Source organism: Lissotriton helveticus, chromosome 8 (genome assembly GCF_964261635.1).
Source record: "Lissotriton helveticus chromosome 8, aLisHel1.1, whole genome shotgun sequence".
Classification (NCBI taxonomy): domain Eukaryota; kingdom Metazoa; phylum Chordata; class Amphibia; order Caudata; family Salamandridae; genus Lissotriton; species Lissotriton helveticus.
This window is the reverse complement of record NC_136069.1, coordinates 1669620727-1669637929: the sequence shown is the minus strand read 5'-3', so window position 1 is coordinate 1669637929 and position 17203 is coordinate 1669620727. Positions and strand designations below refer to the sequence as shown.

Below are 17203 nucleotides of genomic sequence, written 5' to 3'. Positions count from 1 at the left end.
TTAGTTTCCATACCTAGATGAAAGATTTGAAAAGGAACTCAAAGCATGTCACATATGTAACTGTCTGTCAACCAGAGTCACTCAACATACTCTGAACATGTCAGAACTCCCTAAACATGCATGTAAGAGAACTGCCATCAATTTCTTTGGTCCCCTTGACAATGGGTATCATTCAGTGGTGATCGTATATACATTTTCACATTTTCCTTTGGTCGAAGCTCTCTCATCCACGACACATGAGCCATTAATCGAAAAACTTGATGGGATGTTTGCAACCTGAGGCTTACCAGCCATTGTGAAGTCTGACAATGGTTCACCCTTTAACAGCAAAGAATTTAAATAATTTCTGGAGGATCCATACATAAAGCATCACAAGATCACACCCTTATGGCCACAGGCCAATGCACTTGTTGAGCGGTTTAAGAAAACACTAAAGAAAGCAATACAGTGTGCAACTCTTGAGAAGCTCAGTCTAAAAACAGTACTGAACTGTACTCTAAGAGCTTATTGTTCAACACCCCACTAAACCACTGGTAAAAGTGCTGCGACTGATGTTCGGGACAGCAATGACAACTAAGATACCCCAATGTACCACCAAAAGAAATAGTAATGAAAACCTGATTCTTACAAGGGTCTTGGTTCAAAAACAGAAAATGAAAGAGTATGCAGATAAGAGATGACATGCAAAAGGTCTCTCAATATGAAAAAGAGATTTGGTGATCACTGAACAGTTATGGAAAAGAATATCTAATGCTGTTTACGACGCTGAAAGTTTATAAGTAGTTCCTACCAAAGGACACATGGTGACTGCCCAACGACCTGGCGAAGTCCTTTAACAGAGACACTTCTCAATTCAGCCTCGTGTTTCAGCGGTCTTTCAGATGGTGAAAATAAGACTGATTCTGAAAACTCAATGACTGTTGCGGATTCTTTACCATCAGTGGCAATCTCCGACATTGAAGATGATCGCTTACAGCTTCCAGTGTTCAGATCTGGTTGACAGATCAAAGCACCAAGAAGACTGATTGACGAGATATAGTTGGACAAGTTTTTCTATATAGTTACATATTTGTGTCTGTCTCATGATTTTCTAAAAAAGTGCAACAGAGAGGGAGATGTAGTGTCATGCATCGGTTTAGAACGGAACCTTTCTGGCTCCCAAAGGACGCTGTTTCAGTGTGTAATGTAATCATTAGAATAGAATGTATAAATTCTTGTTTTAGAATGTTTACAGGTACACACAGAGGAATAATGACGTGTAATTTACAACTACGTGTGTGGCCTAGTTATTAACGGGGTACCAGGCTAGGGAAGACGCTACACAAGGCAGTTAGTGACTTAAGGCTGGCCCACTTGCCTATTATTGTATGCTGCGGTGGGTGGATGCAAACGGTGATTGACACTTGAACAAAACCAATGGATGAGGATGGCTGCCTAAAAGCCCTTGCATGTATTATTACTAGTATGTATTTTTACAATACTTTTTGGGGAAAACATGAGGCAGCAAGACAGCTAAAGCTGTCTCTAGGACTGGTGTGTTGAAATGTTATGGCTAGGAATACAACATGACTGGTAGAAAGGGGATTGTCACATGACCTAAGCAGGTCATCTGAGTGTATAAAAGACGGCATTTGACACATTTCCTGTCAGCATACCAGGATACTAATGTTGAATATTTCCGGAGGAGGAGCTACGCTAGAAACCAAGATGGCCGCGTAAGCTCCCGGCTCCGCTGACCTCCGCCAGCAGCTCGAATATCCTGCCTTTAATCCTGGACTTACACCAGATTTCCGTGTTCATGAAGTTTTTCTGCTTCTAAAGGTATAATCCCGGGTTTTCTACCTCTTCCGCAGACTAAGATACGCCGTGTTTCCATTCTCGGCCTAACAACGTGTGGAAGCCGGGGCCTCGATTTCTAGTCTATCCGGATCGAAATTGATCAACATCGGCCGTGAGACCTGGACTGAGCCCGGTCTCCCGAAGTGTGCCGTGAATTGTTGATTTTTGGTGACGATCCTGTGAACAGTCTACACCGAGGACGCACCAGCGTGCCACACCGGTTGCCGTGGTGGGGGTCTGGTGCCCGGAGACCTTGCTACCCTCTCGGGGCCGACGGGCTGGGCCCTCGCTAACGGTGACGGTGTGTTCTGCCAGACGAGGAGCGCCCACTGTTTGACATCGGATTTGCGTGGCCTGTTACCCCGGAGTAGCCGGCCTCTGGGGTTCAAGTCCTGCTCTATCTCCTATTGAGAGGGGATGGAGCAGACGGAAGGCACGCCATCGCTTCAGGCCGTCATGGCCGCCATTGGGGCTCTCCATTCGCACACCATCGCTGTGTTCCGGACACTGATTGTAAAAGTGGACGTATCCTGGGACCGGAGGACAACTCTCCGTTAACTTTCCAGCTAGCTGTGGTACCAGCGTTGCACTGCACATCTGAGATCGAGGTCCCCGTGCAGATCCCGGATTTCATAAGCCTTGGCGGTCTCCCATTAACAACAAGCCAGCCCGTGCTTATCGCCAGCGTCTCTTGCGCGAATCTGCTGCCGCCTAACTCATCTATAGACGGTTTTCTGTGTGGTAACAAGTTCCTCAGTGACTGTTGGAGACATTCGCTGTTCCTGGACACCTTTCCTCGTTCGATTGGTGGACTTCGTGAACTTTTATCCTGTTTTCGATCCTTCTGCACTGACATGAACTTTTATGAACGCTCTGCCTTTTCCATCAAGAAGTGCGAAAGACTCTTAAGAATGACCGTACTGGCCAGGGCTGAGTCTGATCGTTCGGATCTGATACAATAACTTTATACAATACCGGGGTTGTGCCTATAATGTGACGGGAGTCGGGTGGTTCTTGACTATACTCCCCCGATTGGTTTGTATATTTTGCTGGATATTGATTTTACTATGTTCCGGGGTGGTCGCTACCTGCTGGGTGTATGGGAGACCGGGAGTGTGTTTGCTTTTTCCTCCTCCACTTTCTCTTTTTCCCTTCTTTTAGGGTAGTTCTTGGGCGACAGGCACGCTGCTAGTGGGGTTAGGCCGTAGCCATTGCAGGGGTGCAGGGTGGGGGGTTTGGGGAGGTTTTTTTTATTTTGCCTTTGTTTTGTTCTATGGCCCCTTTTCTCTTTCCTTTTTCCTTTTTACGAGAGGTGGGCTGTTTCTTCTCCACGGATCATTCATTGTTCGGGTGTCTACATTGGCTCTAACTATCCGGTATCATTGAGGACGGGGTAGCGCGGGTGGGATTGTTTTTGAACGTATAATAGACTGTTTATTTCTCTTTCTCTTATATGCGTAATCGCGATAGGCCATGTGTTCCTTACGATGGTTATTTGTATGTATAATTCCCCCGCCTGTCCCTGATCTGCATTTTAAAGTTTGACACCTGATATCTGTAATGCCTCCTCTTGTCTTACTGTTAAAATAAAAAAAATATTAAAAAAAATAAAAAAATATATATATATTTCCCACATGGGATTCGCCATGTTAAAATCTCAACATGCTCAACTCTAGAGAGTCCCACCACACCTCCACCTATCCTCCAAGCCATCTTCTCATCTAAACAAGTTCTCATGGGTGACATTTATAGCGTCGGACTCTACCTATCCACCCTTAATCTCACTTCACCCTCCATGGAAATCTTTAGGATATCTGCCCTCCCCTTTTGTATTTCACATGCCTGTTCATCACTTGCATTTGTTGACCTTTTTCCAATGTCACTTTGCCTCACCTCTTTACTGATCAGCCTGTTCCTGTTGTGGACGGTGCCCCAGGGGGCGATGCCGATGGCGACAATTTCATGGTGGGGGTGTCCTCTGCCACTCCTGATGAAGTCGCACAGTACTTCTCCAACAAGTTTTGTCAGACCAGCATTGCAGCCATTAGTGATGATCCAGGCCCCTAAATTACCAGAATGTGCAAAGATTAGTTGGGCATGCTGATCTGCATCTACAATTGGACTTTCCATATTTTTTTTAAAAACATATTTTATTGAGTTTTTATAGTACCGCTTGGGCAGTTGCCCGACATAAACCAGTATAAGACAGGATAATGGTAAAGTACAAGGCGTGGAAACACCATTGGGTATATTTTGCATATGTAACAACAACAAAAAACAGAACGTTTGTGCCGACTATCCCACACCACCCACATAGAAGAGCATGTAGAAGTATCTGTGTATGCCCCAGTGGAGAACACAATATGTAGCGTATTATGGCCCAGAACATCTGATGAAGACTGCTTGTCAAGGGGTTAAAGAGGGAATAGGGGGAAGGTCTATACCATGGGACGTAGCCCATCTAGACCAAATTTTCCAATGCTTCTGAGGACAGGCCCACGTCTGAATCACCGCTTTCTCCACACCAATGCATTTGTCTAATTCATTTCGCCATTTCCCTAAGTTTGGTGGGGAAGATCCCTTCCATAACAGAGCAATATCGTGCTTAGCGATAGTGAGAGCAAGGAAGAGCAAGTGTTGTTTTGTATCGATTCCCCCTATGTTGTCAGTGCTATGGAGTAAGAACAGTCTAGGGTCGCGAGGAAGACCCCAGGACAGCACCTCTTTTAGACAGGTCGAGACTCTGCCCCAGAAGGGCTGTATTGCGGTGCAGCTCCATAATGTGTGGAAAAACGTCCCCATCTCCCTTTCACAACATAGGCACTGAGAGGAAGCGATAACTCCCATCTTCCAAAGACGAAGGCGCGTGTAATAAATTTAAATTGAATGAGACGGTATCTAGAGGACACCGCAGCAACCCAGGGGCTGGCTCTTTCCTCATCCTAGTCAGTATCTGTAAGGTCTGGGATACCATCTTGCCACGCCTTTCTGGTCTTACGCAGGGTCGGAGTGGAATGCGTTGTCAATGTCTGATATATTTGTCCAGGCCGTCCAAATTTGAAAGCATGGGGGTTGGAGCATGGCCCAAATAGGAGGTATTTGTAGAACTGGGTTTTATGGAGTTGAAACTCCTCCGGCAGCTGCTGGAAGGACTTTAGGAAAGTGCCCCACATGATGTCCTCAAGTGTGGATTTGCCGATCAGGTCCCACTGACGGAACCCCATTAATGTTGCCACCTGGTGTAAGTATGTATCGTGCCACAGGGGTGTTGCCTGAGTCAGACGCCCATGCCATCCCATCCGCCGAACAGTGTTCCACCAGAGCCGAATCGTTGTTCTGCTGGCACAAGATAGAGAGTCAAGGCTCTGTGCGCTATATAATAGCCGGAGGAGGGGAGCCCCCTCCATTGCTGTGTGTCTATAGGTCTATTGTACCACCATTTGTTAATGACCAAAAGGTGAGAAGCCACATAGTATACGTCTGCCGCAGCAATGCCGCCACACTATGTAGATTGCACCAGGTCTGTAGCACCACTCTATCTGCACCCCCGCCCCATAAGAATTTATTACGTATGGCGTTTATTTGCGCAAACCATGAGCCAGTGTATGATACGGAAAATTTTGAATCCAATAAAGCACTCAGGGGAGAGAGACCATTTTGAAAATCGCTGATTGCCCATACAGCGAAAGAGGTAGGGATGACCATATGGCAGTCTCGTCTCATGAGGCCGGCAAGAAGTGGATTGATATTGCGCACCCATGCGATCTGTGGAAAGGGAGACATATATATCCCTCTGTTGCGTGTTTTACCTGAGCTGCCCACGTACTCCTACCCTGATGACTACATACTGCAAACAGTACAGACTTGGAAGGGTTGGTATGGAACCCGGTGGTCTGGCAGAAGACTCGGAGGATCCGTAGGGTACGCGGACCCGAGATCCATGGATCAGTCATAAAGAATAAGACGTCGTCTGCATATAGTGCAATGCGGTCAGGTTGTGACCTCGGCCATTTAAAGCCTCAAAGCACTGGGTCTCGGCGAACCCATACCGCCAGGGCAAATAAAAGTGGACACAGGGGACAACCTGCCGTGTGCCGCAACTATGGGAAAAAGGGAAAGCGATGACCGGACTTTTCATATTTAATGTTTGTTTTAAAGGTGTGTTTTAGAACTCGAGGAGTTCGCTAGTGGTGGTGAGTGAGGCCAGACCAGGAATCTTGCATTCTGATGGTACAAAAGAATTGTGACGGTAAAGGTGTCAATAGATTACTATTGCAGGATTTGATTGGTGGCAAAATATATGTTTCTCCGTTGTTTGTAGAAGATGGCTGCCACGTAAATGTATGGGGTGAGCACCCTGTGGTACCCTTTTTTAATCCAAGGTGGGGCTAACATTCAATAGGGGTGTGAAACTCAGCATCCTTCTGCAATACCTTTTGAGAAAGCAGCGCTATTTACTCCAGAATATACTTATGACCCACTGTAGAATTGGAAACTACCAAAATAAATTAATATCATAGGTGGAGAAGGAAAGCCACAGGTGGAACGAGAGTTTCTCTTCAGCCAACTAGACTGGCAAGGTGACTAACCAGGAATAACCCCTTCATGTGAATTTACCAGTCTGGCAGGTGTTCGGAATGTACGGCTCAAAGTATCGCTTAAAATCCACATTAATGAAAACAAAAATGAAAACATTTCTAAGTAAAGGAACATAGTTATATTGCACCCATGCTTGGCATGCACCAGCTCTGCTCTTACTTAGGAAGCACATAGGTGTATGACAACTGTAAAGGGAATGAAGAGCTAGGAGCAGGTAGGGATACTAATAACCATTTGTATGGTTTTATCTCAAGGGATGGACTGAACCCAGGGTCTCCAGGCTCTCAATACTGATGTGTGTTGAGATGCCCCTCCTCACCTGTCCTTCGAGCTGCTTTGACGAGCCCCTTGCTGAAGAGGTCCTTTAGCCTTGGATTCATGTTGAAGTGCTTGGCTCCTCCTGTAACGGAGATCACCAGGTTGGGCTTGCTGAGCTGCCAATGGTCGGTCATCATTTCATAGAGAACTTTGGGAGAGATGTTGATGGAGGCACGCACATACTACGGAGAAAAAGCATCAGAAGAAAAAGTTTTAGTGGTCAAGCGAGTCCACCACACATGTAGACTATATTTCTATGAAACACTAATAAATAATTAGTACCAGCAGGAATTGTGCTGCAGAATCAAAGTGGTACTCCGAAATTATGCTGCAAGAACAGTAAAAACATGACCAAACTATCTCAAATGATGCCCCCAAACTTGTTTCCTGCATCACTAAATAAGTCAAATATGAAAGTCTTTCGTAATATTAGGAGGGCAACCAAATTCTCCTTGTTCACATTGAACTTTCCAGTTCAAATTGCATGTATCTGTAATCACTCTTTTGTTTTCAATTACTTTCCATATTTCGTTTTTCAAATCATTTCCGGATGTTGGTGGCTTTTTCCATAAAGTTATTTTTTATTAAGTATCCAATTCCATCACACTTAAAACAGACCAGCCAACATGTTTTATCCTTTATAGGGACCACATCAGGGCAATTTGATGTGTCCTCCTTTCTCAAAATTATTCTTTTCCATTTATTTCCAGTTTATGAGAGGCGTAAACTTGAAGCCCACCTGAACAAGCATTAGTAAAAATATTGAAAGTCTTGCTACACATCTGCGATATGCTGTACCGCCTTTAGATGGTGATAATATCCCATACTGTTTAAATGTATTGGCACAAATACATTGCATCTGTGCTCTCATTAAAGCAGAGGTTGATTGGTAACTTCAGTGGCATAGCAAGGACTAGAATCTGCTCGGCAACTGGGAGTCCTGTTTCCATCCAGCTAAAAAATGAGGGACTTCCCTTGTGGATACTAAGGAAAACGTTTACCAGGACCAACCAGGGGGCTTTAAGTGAGTAGACCAATCTGAGATGTGGTTTGGCATCCATTTGGGCATCCTCCCTCGGGAGCTGAAGGGCGCCACCCTCCATAAGCACTAGGTACTGCTGGCCATGGAAAGTGAAATAGGCTTGTTGTTTAGGACCAGACATGGAAAGTGAAATAGGCGAGTTCCTTTCCAAACAGGGGTGGCCATCTTGGATTGTGGCCTTCCTCCCATCTCATACACAGGAGCCTGCTTATTTTGACCCTTCTCCACATAGTTGGTGATGGATATTTCCTCTATGGCCTTGTATGAAGGTGGTAATGAATACTTCCTATAGGGCCTTGTATGAAACGGCCTGCTTGATCTGCCTACCTCTGAACATGTAAAGGACAGGATTGCCTCCTTGGAGTATGCTCTTCCATCTAAATGCCTCACATGTGTCTGCTTAGTTTGCCATATCACCGCATAGGTGGAGATGGTTATCTCCTCTATTGCCTTGTTTGATACAGGCCTGCCTGTAGAATCCTAGATCATTCTCCCTCTGAATACACATCTAATCCCTGGAAACATCTTGACCATGACCAGACTCTTGGCCTCCCCACGCCCCCTATGGTTGGCACACATTTCTGCCCAGTTTATTTGCATATCTAGTCTTCCTCGGTGAGGAGACATGGCGGGTGCTGGTTTGGTGCTGAATCCTCCAAAGCTCATCTCTCCCAACCTTGAGACGGCGGGCCACAACGCTTTCCTAATCATATATCATACGAACCTTCCAAAAAAATGCTGCAAAAATCTTCAAACATAGACTACTTATAATCCATTCTGAAACTATTATTTCAGACCCCGTCTTCTCCTTTAACAAAGGTATCTCCATAAATGATCTCATCTTCTACACTAAATGACATGCTCAATGGCAGAAGGCCGTTTACACCCTTCTCAAGATGTCCTCTTCCCTTAAAACTCCTCACGGTCTCAGAGTGACCGTTGCGCCCTCCCCGGCGTTTAGAGCTGAAGCCACCATCTCAATTTATAAGACCGGAACCATCCTTATCGAAGCCTCTGACTACAATTTAATGTTGTTTGACAACTTCTTACCCATCATCATGAAGACAGTCGATAACCTCAGTGTCGCTCCCAAAGAGGGGCTAGCCCCACAAGGGTTCCGCAGTCCATGCAAATTCTATCTCCCAACTCTTCATCACCAGCGGTCAACCTGACATCTGTTCCGAAGGGCCCCCCTCTAGCTACCTGTACTCAGAATAGCAATTCCACCACACTGCATGTTGTGAATGCAAGGGTTCCCCATACTGTGCAAATTCTATCACCAGCCTCTTCATCACCTGCTGCCAACCTGACATATGCTCTGAATGGCCCCCATCTAGCTGCCTCTTTTCAGAATGACAATTCTACAGTACTGCATGTTCGGAATGCTAGGGTTCCCCATTCTGTGCAAATTCTATCTCCCGCCTCTTCACCACCAGTTGCCAACTTGACATCTGTTCCGATAAGCCCTTCTCTAGCTACCTCTAATCTGAATACCAATTCCACAGCACTGCCCGCTGGTAATGAGCTGTGAATGCACAGCCATTTTGAGAATCTACATGCCCCCTCCCCCCACACGGTTAGCTGGCTCTAACTCCCCTAACTCCTCTAGTTCCACTGCTCACAACGCTGCCCGGATTTTCTCATGATCCCGTCCCCCAGCTCTACCCGCAATCCCGTCCTGGCCACACAGGCTGGCAAGGGTCACCTGCTGTCCGTCACGTCCTCCCTTCCCATACATCCCTCTAAGCACGCAGTTCCATTTCCCAGAACCCGTTGCCCCGGGCCCATCCACTCGCCACCGGCCCTTCTTGTCCCTTCCCCCACAAGCTATCCTCAGCCGCTTGGTCCCCGGGACCTAGCCTCACAACCCCATTCACACACCTCATTGGAAGACCGACTTGCACTCTGCCTTCAACAACTTGAGGCTGATATTTGTCGCCTATCACAGATCACCGAGAATCTTTCAGATGATTCCAGATTAGGCCGCTACCTTATGACCAAGCTACATCTACGCTTGTGCCCTTACTGCGATTGCACCTGGCGGCACTCCCCCCCCAGGCGAACCACAACCCACTCCACCCACACACCCCATAGTTTGGCCTCCACTCCGCACCCTAACCCCTCTCACCTCCCCAGATGTAGATACGCCATGTCTCAGAGTGATATTCAACCTCTACTACTGACTTGTGATCTGCCACTTCATTCCACCCCTTCTAACTCGCATTTAATTATTGAATCAATCCCCACTGATCACTTCAGGGAACCTAAGCCAAATACTAGAACTTTAATCCCCTGTCTGCGGCCGTGATTTTGCGCCTGTGCGGCACATTCCGATCGCGGGCGTGGTCATGATGGCTTCCGGCCGTCATCAGCGCATGCCCATCGAAACTCATGATGGCCGGGAGCCAAAGGGGTTAAATATGAACAACCTCACAATAGTCACTACCACGCTACCCCCATCAACTAAAACCTCGTTAGTCTCAAATGTACGCTCCTAAACTGCCGATTTGCTGTTAAACACGCTGTGGCTATTGCCAATCTCATCCTTGTTCAAGATCTTGACCTTTTAATGCTGATGGAAACTTGACTAAATGACTTAGCCGCTCCTAACACGGACCTTTTAATGCCACCCAACTTTGATATCATTAGGTTGGATAGAACTAGTAGTCAAGGGGAAGGCATCGCATGCCTACATCGTAGTAATTTAACAGTGGAAGTCATTCATGCTGACCTCCTGCCGTCTTGCGAATATCTATGCTTTGAAGTTACTGGGGGCAACAATCATACATGCAAACTGCATATGTTATACCACCCCCCTCGCGACAACCTTCCCTTTATAGAACAGATCATTGATATTATTTCATCAATGCAGATTTCCAGGGCACTCAGATCTTCCTGGGAGATTACAGCCTCCACTGGAATGATATGAACAATGTGATTGTCAACAGCCTCAAATCCTTCCTACTTGACCTTAACCTTTCCCAATGATGTGACGCCCCACGCATAACAAAGGAGCCATGCTAGATCTGGTCATTGGCAAGCCCAAGTCTCTCCTCCTGGAGTCGATCCTTCCATGTGACTGGACGGACCACTACTGCATCACCTTCCTCGTCCTTGAATTGTTAAGAGCAAGCAGATCCCAACCTAAGAACCCAAAACAGTTAAAAAGATGTTTAAGGAACATCAAATCGCAAGACCTGACGGCGCTCTGTGATAGCATCTTACCACCCCCTTTGAACATGGCGGATGTCCATGACCTGACGGCCCACTATCACCACTCAATGCTTAATGTACTTGACTCAGTAGCACCACTTCTGCTTAAACGAGTGTCCTCCAAATGCTCCAATCCGTGGTTCAATGATAGTATTAGTGCTGAAAAAAGAAATCTAAGGCTTGCAGAAAGGAAATGGCGATCGCATCCCTCCCTTGAACATCTCTGTCACTTGAGATCCTTGCGAAGCACATACAATAAACGCATCAGATGCTCTTAGGCCACCTTCCTCAGAACTCAATTAGATCAAGCCAAAATCCATCTAACTCATCAAGTCCCAAGCTAACAATAATCCTAACCTCTCCTCTCTGGGTCAAGTGACACTCCTGAATTGCGAAGAATTCGCTGTTTTCTTCACTGATAAGTCTACTAAGATTGAGATGGAATTAAGCTTGGCCCGTGATCTCCTCCTGAGTGGTCCTCTGAACACCCTTCGCCCTTCAGAGTTGACTAACACTAACCCTTCACAGCCTTCCTCCCCAAAAACAATGCATCTTGGAGTGTGGTCCAAACTTGGCCCGTGATCTCCTCCCGAGTGGTCCTTTGAACACCCTTCAGAGTTGACTAACACTGACCCTTCACAGCCTTCCTCCCCAAAAACAATGCATCTTGGAGTGTGTTCCAAACCTTGGATGAACCCACTATACGTAAAATGCTGTTGACCTTAAATCCTTCTAATCACTACAAAGACCCTTTGCCATCGAACTTGTTCATGGAAGTGAGATCCTCCTTACTAACACTCTGGATGACGATCGTCAATGCTTCTCTTATGCAAGGTTTCAATCCTGATTGCCTTAAATAAGGTCAAGTTACCCCGATCATCAAGAAACCAAATTCTGATCCCACGAACCTTCGTAACTTTCGACCAATCACCAACATCCCCACCTTAGCAAAACTCCTGGAGAAATGTGTGCTCGCCCAACTCTGTCATCCCATCGACCACTTCCAGCTCCTGGACCAATGCCAATCTGGTTTTGTCCAGGTCACAATAAGGAGTTGGCGCTAATGCACATTGTATATGATGCGCTTAGAATGCTGGATCACAATGAAGCATGCCTATTGATCCTTTTTGACCTCTCGTCAGCATTTGATACTGTCAAACAAGATCCCTAATTGACCTTCTGGGACATAGGATGGGGCTGCCTGGGCCAGTTTTAAACTGGTTCTCTTCGTTCATTCACAACAGATCCGAAAGCTTCAAGGTGAACCACTCCTTGTCACATCCTGCATCGGTCACTTTGGGGGTTTCCCAAGGTTCAGCACTGTTCCCCACACTCTTTAACCTGTTCATGGAACCCCTGACAGAAATCCTAAAATCCTCCAGCATTCATTATCATATGTACACGGATGATACCCAACTATACCTGAAGATCGCCTCCCCGAAGACATCCAGTCTCTCAATTCAGTCCAGCTGGAAACACAAAGATGGTTGACAAGTAATCACTTGAAGTTAAATGCTCTTAAAACGGAATTCTTTCTGATCTCACCCCACAACCAATCTCCTGTCATGGAGCAATGGCTGAATCAGCTGACTGCTCTTAACTGTAGACCGCACCTTGTGGACTCGGCATCTTCACTGGGTATCATTCTGGACAAAAGTCTGAACATACAGAAGCACATCAGTTCCCTCACCAAAGGAGCGAACTTCCAACTCCGACTACTCAGGAAACTCAAACCCTTTCTCCCTGCTCATGACCTAAAGGTTGCAGTACAAGCCTTAGTGATCTTAAATCTGGACTATGGTAGCGCAACACTTTGCGGCCTGCCAAGAGTGAGGACGGCTCCTCTTAGGGCTTCCCTAAACTCCGCTGCTAGGCTCTTAACTGGCACAAAAAAATACCACCACATCTCTCCGGACTTGCGGGACCTGAATTGGCTTCCTTAGCATGGCTCCTTCATTTGGTTTCTGGGTCCATACCCGTTGATTCTGGCCCAGCCTCCTGGTTCATGAGTTTCTTGGACAATTCTAGATTGTGACTTTGTTGCGCTGTTGATTTTGTTGTGTCTGTTTTTCCCTCAGGATAATGCTTGTCAATTAGATTTTGATTTTGTTGCCTTGTTTATTCTGTTTTGTTTGCTTATAACCTTCGTGATGCATAATCTGTAAAGCACTCTTGATACCCTCGGTGGTCATGTTCGCGATATATAAAACTTTAAAAATAAATAAATAAACAACACTCTATTGCCTACAAGACAGCATGGATAATGCAGTACTGACCCTTGCATGTACATATTAATTTTTGCAAGGCTGCACACAACAAATAAACGGGTCCCATTCTCAAAGATAGAGCCATATGTATGGACTTTTCAAGCCATATGTGTAACACTTGATAGCATTATAAACCATCCCAATCTCTCTTCCTAGACCTAAACTTGTTACATCTATGTCAGACAACCACTGGGTTGTGATCTAGAAGACCATTTAAGGTCTCATAACAAATTCATCCTGCACTAACGTAACTAACAATATTATAGGTCCTGTTAACTCCAGGGTTGCAAAATTAACTGAAATTACAGACTGAACCCTGGGAAGTTTGAAAAGTGAAAAATTACCTGGAGAATTTGTGATTCCAGGTCTGATTCACCCAATAATTCCTCATTTTTCCCCATAGTTTAACCGCTGATTTAATCTGCCGCTTTCAGCAGTGTAATATTTAGGTGAAGCATCATGAGTTTGCAGTGTTATTGCAGACTTTGACGCCTTCCCAATGGGGCCTCTCACTTTGGCTTCAGTTGCTGGGAATGCATGATCTGGTGGCGTGGAGGTTTCACTGCTCAAGTCAAGACCATTTAGCAGATCGAATCCATGAATGCAATCCAAGGAGACTACAACAGTAACTATATATTAAGGCAAGAGAAATATTTCTTACCTGCAGCAATTTTTAAAGGACCAATCAGAAGCAAGATCAAGGCCCTTTCTGATGCAAGATCAATATCTTCAGACATAAGCAAAACAGTTATGTATATTCTGAAGCAAACTTGAAATCTTGAATCTAGAGACACTACTGTCTCTAATCTGAGGCAAATGAAAGATCTCTATTTTAACTGAAGATCTAGATTTCTAACCTGCAGCATAAATTGATATTTCTATTTCTGGAGCAAGGTCAAGATCTCTAGTTTGAACTAAAGTGTAAATGTAATCAAATGAAAGAGACCAGCATCTGTAATCTGACATAAAATTAATATTTCTAAACTGAAGCATGAACAATATCTAATCTGTACTCTCCTCAACCTCTGATATGTGAAGTAAAGTCAGTATGATCTGGAGCACAGTGAATATCTCAAATCAGATGCAAGAGCATGGTCTATAATCCAAAGGAAGATCTGTAATCTGAAATGTCAGTAAGGATGAAAGTCCTTGCAGCAATTTCCCTGAACCTGCTCCTAATGTTATTGTGCTGGTGAACCTGGCATTTGTCTTGTACTTTTGAATCCTCTCACAAGTGTGCTGCCAAGCACGGTGTGTGATTTTAGTGCCAACAGAGTGCTAGACTTTGTTACATGGTTGGTGTTCACTCTAAGCGGCACTAGCCATGACACTACTAAAGGTTGCATGAAGCTGATTATAGGAGTGCAGTTATGTTTTTTGCCTGAAACACAGTGGGAGACTGCCTATCTGATCTCATTAGTAAAGTAGTATAGTATATCATGCCTATGTGCATCCATTCCCTGATTATATCTGAAGTGTGCATGGTCATGCTTGGGTAATGTGAGGAGGGTTAATCATTTTGGGCCAGCTGTATGTATTCATCCCTGTTAGAAATGGGCTATCTCATTGACAGAGGTATACACCCTGTCCACTAGAGACCACTACTCTAGTCAGGGTAAGTCAGATGCACTCTCTAAATTAACCTGTGCTCATACTTTGGTAGCTTGGCACAGAGCAGGCAGGCTTAAATTAATAGTCAATGTGAAATGTATTTGTGCAACACTTATTACAGTAAACCAGTGAAGACCAACAACAAGAACCCAATAAGTAGAACTTGAGTTATGAATTTTTAAAGAATTTCTGGAAAAACAGTGCTGAGAACCCCAATGTGCCAACTGGGTTATCTGGGTACACTAGACCGGGGAAAGTCAAATGTTAAGGCTGACTGCAATAGAGCGTGCATTGGATACAAGTAGTGGATCGGGCCCAGTCAGCGCTTACCTTCAGACTTGGAAAATGTTTGAAGAAAATGTCTCTGAGAAGGTAGAAGTTCAGCAGGGCAAGGCTGCAAGAATGTCCAAAGGGGGAAGCCTCAACGTTGGGTAGCTGTGGAGCAAAGCAGCTTTGAGATTTTCACCTTCGGAATTAGTCGTCAAGATGGAAGTCGAAGATTTCCAGCATGACAAAGCAGGAGGCTGTGACCAAAGACAGTTCCACAAGGTCGGATACCCCTCTGGCGAAGGACTACTGAAATGGATTTGATGCTGTGGAGAAGAACGTAGAGGGAGAAGCAGCAAAGTCAATCCGACCAACAATGCACCTCTGGCGGATAGGCAAGCAGGTTGGATAACCTAAAAGACAGGGTTTTTAAATGAAGGGAAAAATGGGCGCTCAGCTAATGTTAACGCAAAGGTTTGTAAGCGATATAAATAATGGGTGTTGGTGCACTGAGTGAGAGGATAAGCCCTATAACCCCTCGAAGGCGTGTGTTCAAAGATCAAACGTTACAGAAAAAAAGCAAAGTACCTAATGCACACAACAAGAGAGTAACACAGTAAATACTTTTCTCTTTCTCTAGACCGTGTCACAGTGGACATGTGTCAATCAAATATAGCTGTCAAAGAAACCACAATGTCTTATGAGAATATCTTCATTTAATGTCTTTTGCAGCCAGCCAACACGTGTTTCGTCGCATAGCAATGCGACTCCTCAGGGCTGTGTAGTTCAGGTAAAAGAAAGAAAGGTCGCTAAGCCGGTGATACTTCCGACCAGGCCGGGCTCTAGACCAGGTGAAGCGTGGGAGTCACAGTTATGGACTCTTGGTTCTATGACCGATAAGAGAACTCGTGTTTGAGTTATTTGCTAGATCCGTTCAAAATCCGATTGTGTATGCGCACTTATCAATGATGGCGGCGGGGAGATTTGAGCTTAGTAAAGCTAACAAAAAGTGATTCCGCCAGGAGATTCTGCCGACAGCCGCTAAGAGGATGAAGGAGCGAGTGTGCTCCCTTTCGTGAGTGTCTGAGTAGTAGTCAATCGCGGTGCTTGCGAACTGCCAAAAATGCCGAGCGGGATCTTGTGTTCCAGTTGAGTACCAAGCAGGTTGGTCCTAGTCTCCTCCTTGTTCTCAAAGCACTGTTGGGCCAAATTTAGTTAATTCCTCAGTTTTGGAAATTGGCCCTCTGGGCACGTTTAGCATCACATCCAAGGGTCCAAGAGCGGAAGGGGACCTCTTGGGGGTTCAGGACAAACTCAGATTGGGTCCAGGTGCGGGTTCAAGATGGCGGGAGCCTTTTATGTTCCTGTGGCTCGGAACAGGTGACCAGCAAACTAGTCCTTGGAGTCACTTCTGGAAGACCTGGGTGCAGGGCTGGCCTCTGAGTGTACAAGGCGGGCTCAAGGCAAGTGGTCCTTCCAAGGACAGCAGCAGACTGGGAGAGTGCATAGAAGGTCAGAGCAGCAGAGTCCTACTGCAGACCCAGTAGGGAACTGAGGAGTGGGTCTGAGAGCCCTATGTTTATACCCTGGTACCCTGCTTCCAGAAGGTAGCAGTTTCCTGGAAAGTTCCTTGAAGTTTTAGGACTTTCCTGCCTCTCTCGTCCTGGCTCCAAGCTGGCCACACCAACAGTACAGGGTTGTTCGGCCTATTGTAAGGAGACTGGGCACAGCCTATTCAGGTGCAGGTGGTGATGTGCTCAACTCCACTCAGTAGCATTTTCAAACTTGTATGATAAATTAAATTTTACCATTAAAGAGGGTTTATCATTTAAAGTTTATAGGTTCCAAACCTTCTCAATCAGTAATTATACTTAATAGATGTATTAAGTAATCCCCAAAGTTAATATATGAGAGGGGGTAGGCCTCATAGTAGTGCAAAGTGTATCTGGGAGTTTTCCACTACCAGGACATGTAAAATTAAAACATATTTGTCCTACCTTTTACTTACACAGCACCCTGCCCTTTGGGCTACTTTGGGCTTACCTTA

At 45.5% G+C, this 17203-nt stretch overlaps 1 protein-coding gene across 7 annotated transcripts in view; it reads right to left on the bottom strand.

Annotated features, from left to right (window-relative positions):
• LOC144773616 (transient receptor potential cation channel subfamily M member 2-like) overlaps positions 1–17203 on the bottom strand; it is a 4189411-nt gene that overhangs the window by 3830974 nt on the left and 341234 nt on the right. For all 7 annotated transcript variants that reach the window (XR_013600029.1, XR_013600030.1, XM_078658762.1 and 4 more), the window contains exons 5-6: positions 6758–6938; positions 3733–3902 (exon numbers count right to left, since the gene is read on the bottom strand). Coding sequence is in view for 5 of the 7 variants with exons in the window: in XM_078658762.1 (XP_078514888.1) it covers positions 3733–3902; positions 6758–6938 (351 nt within the window). In the remaining 2 variants the exon portion in view is untranslated. The remainder of the gene's footprint in view (positions 1–3732; positions 3903–6757; positions 6939–17203) is intronic.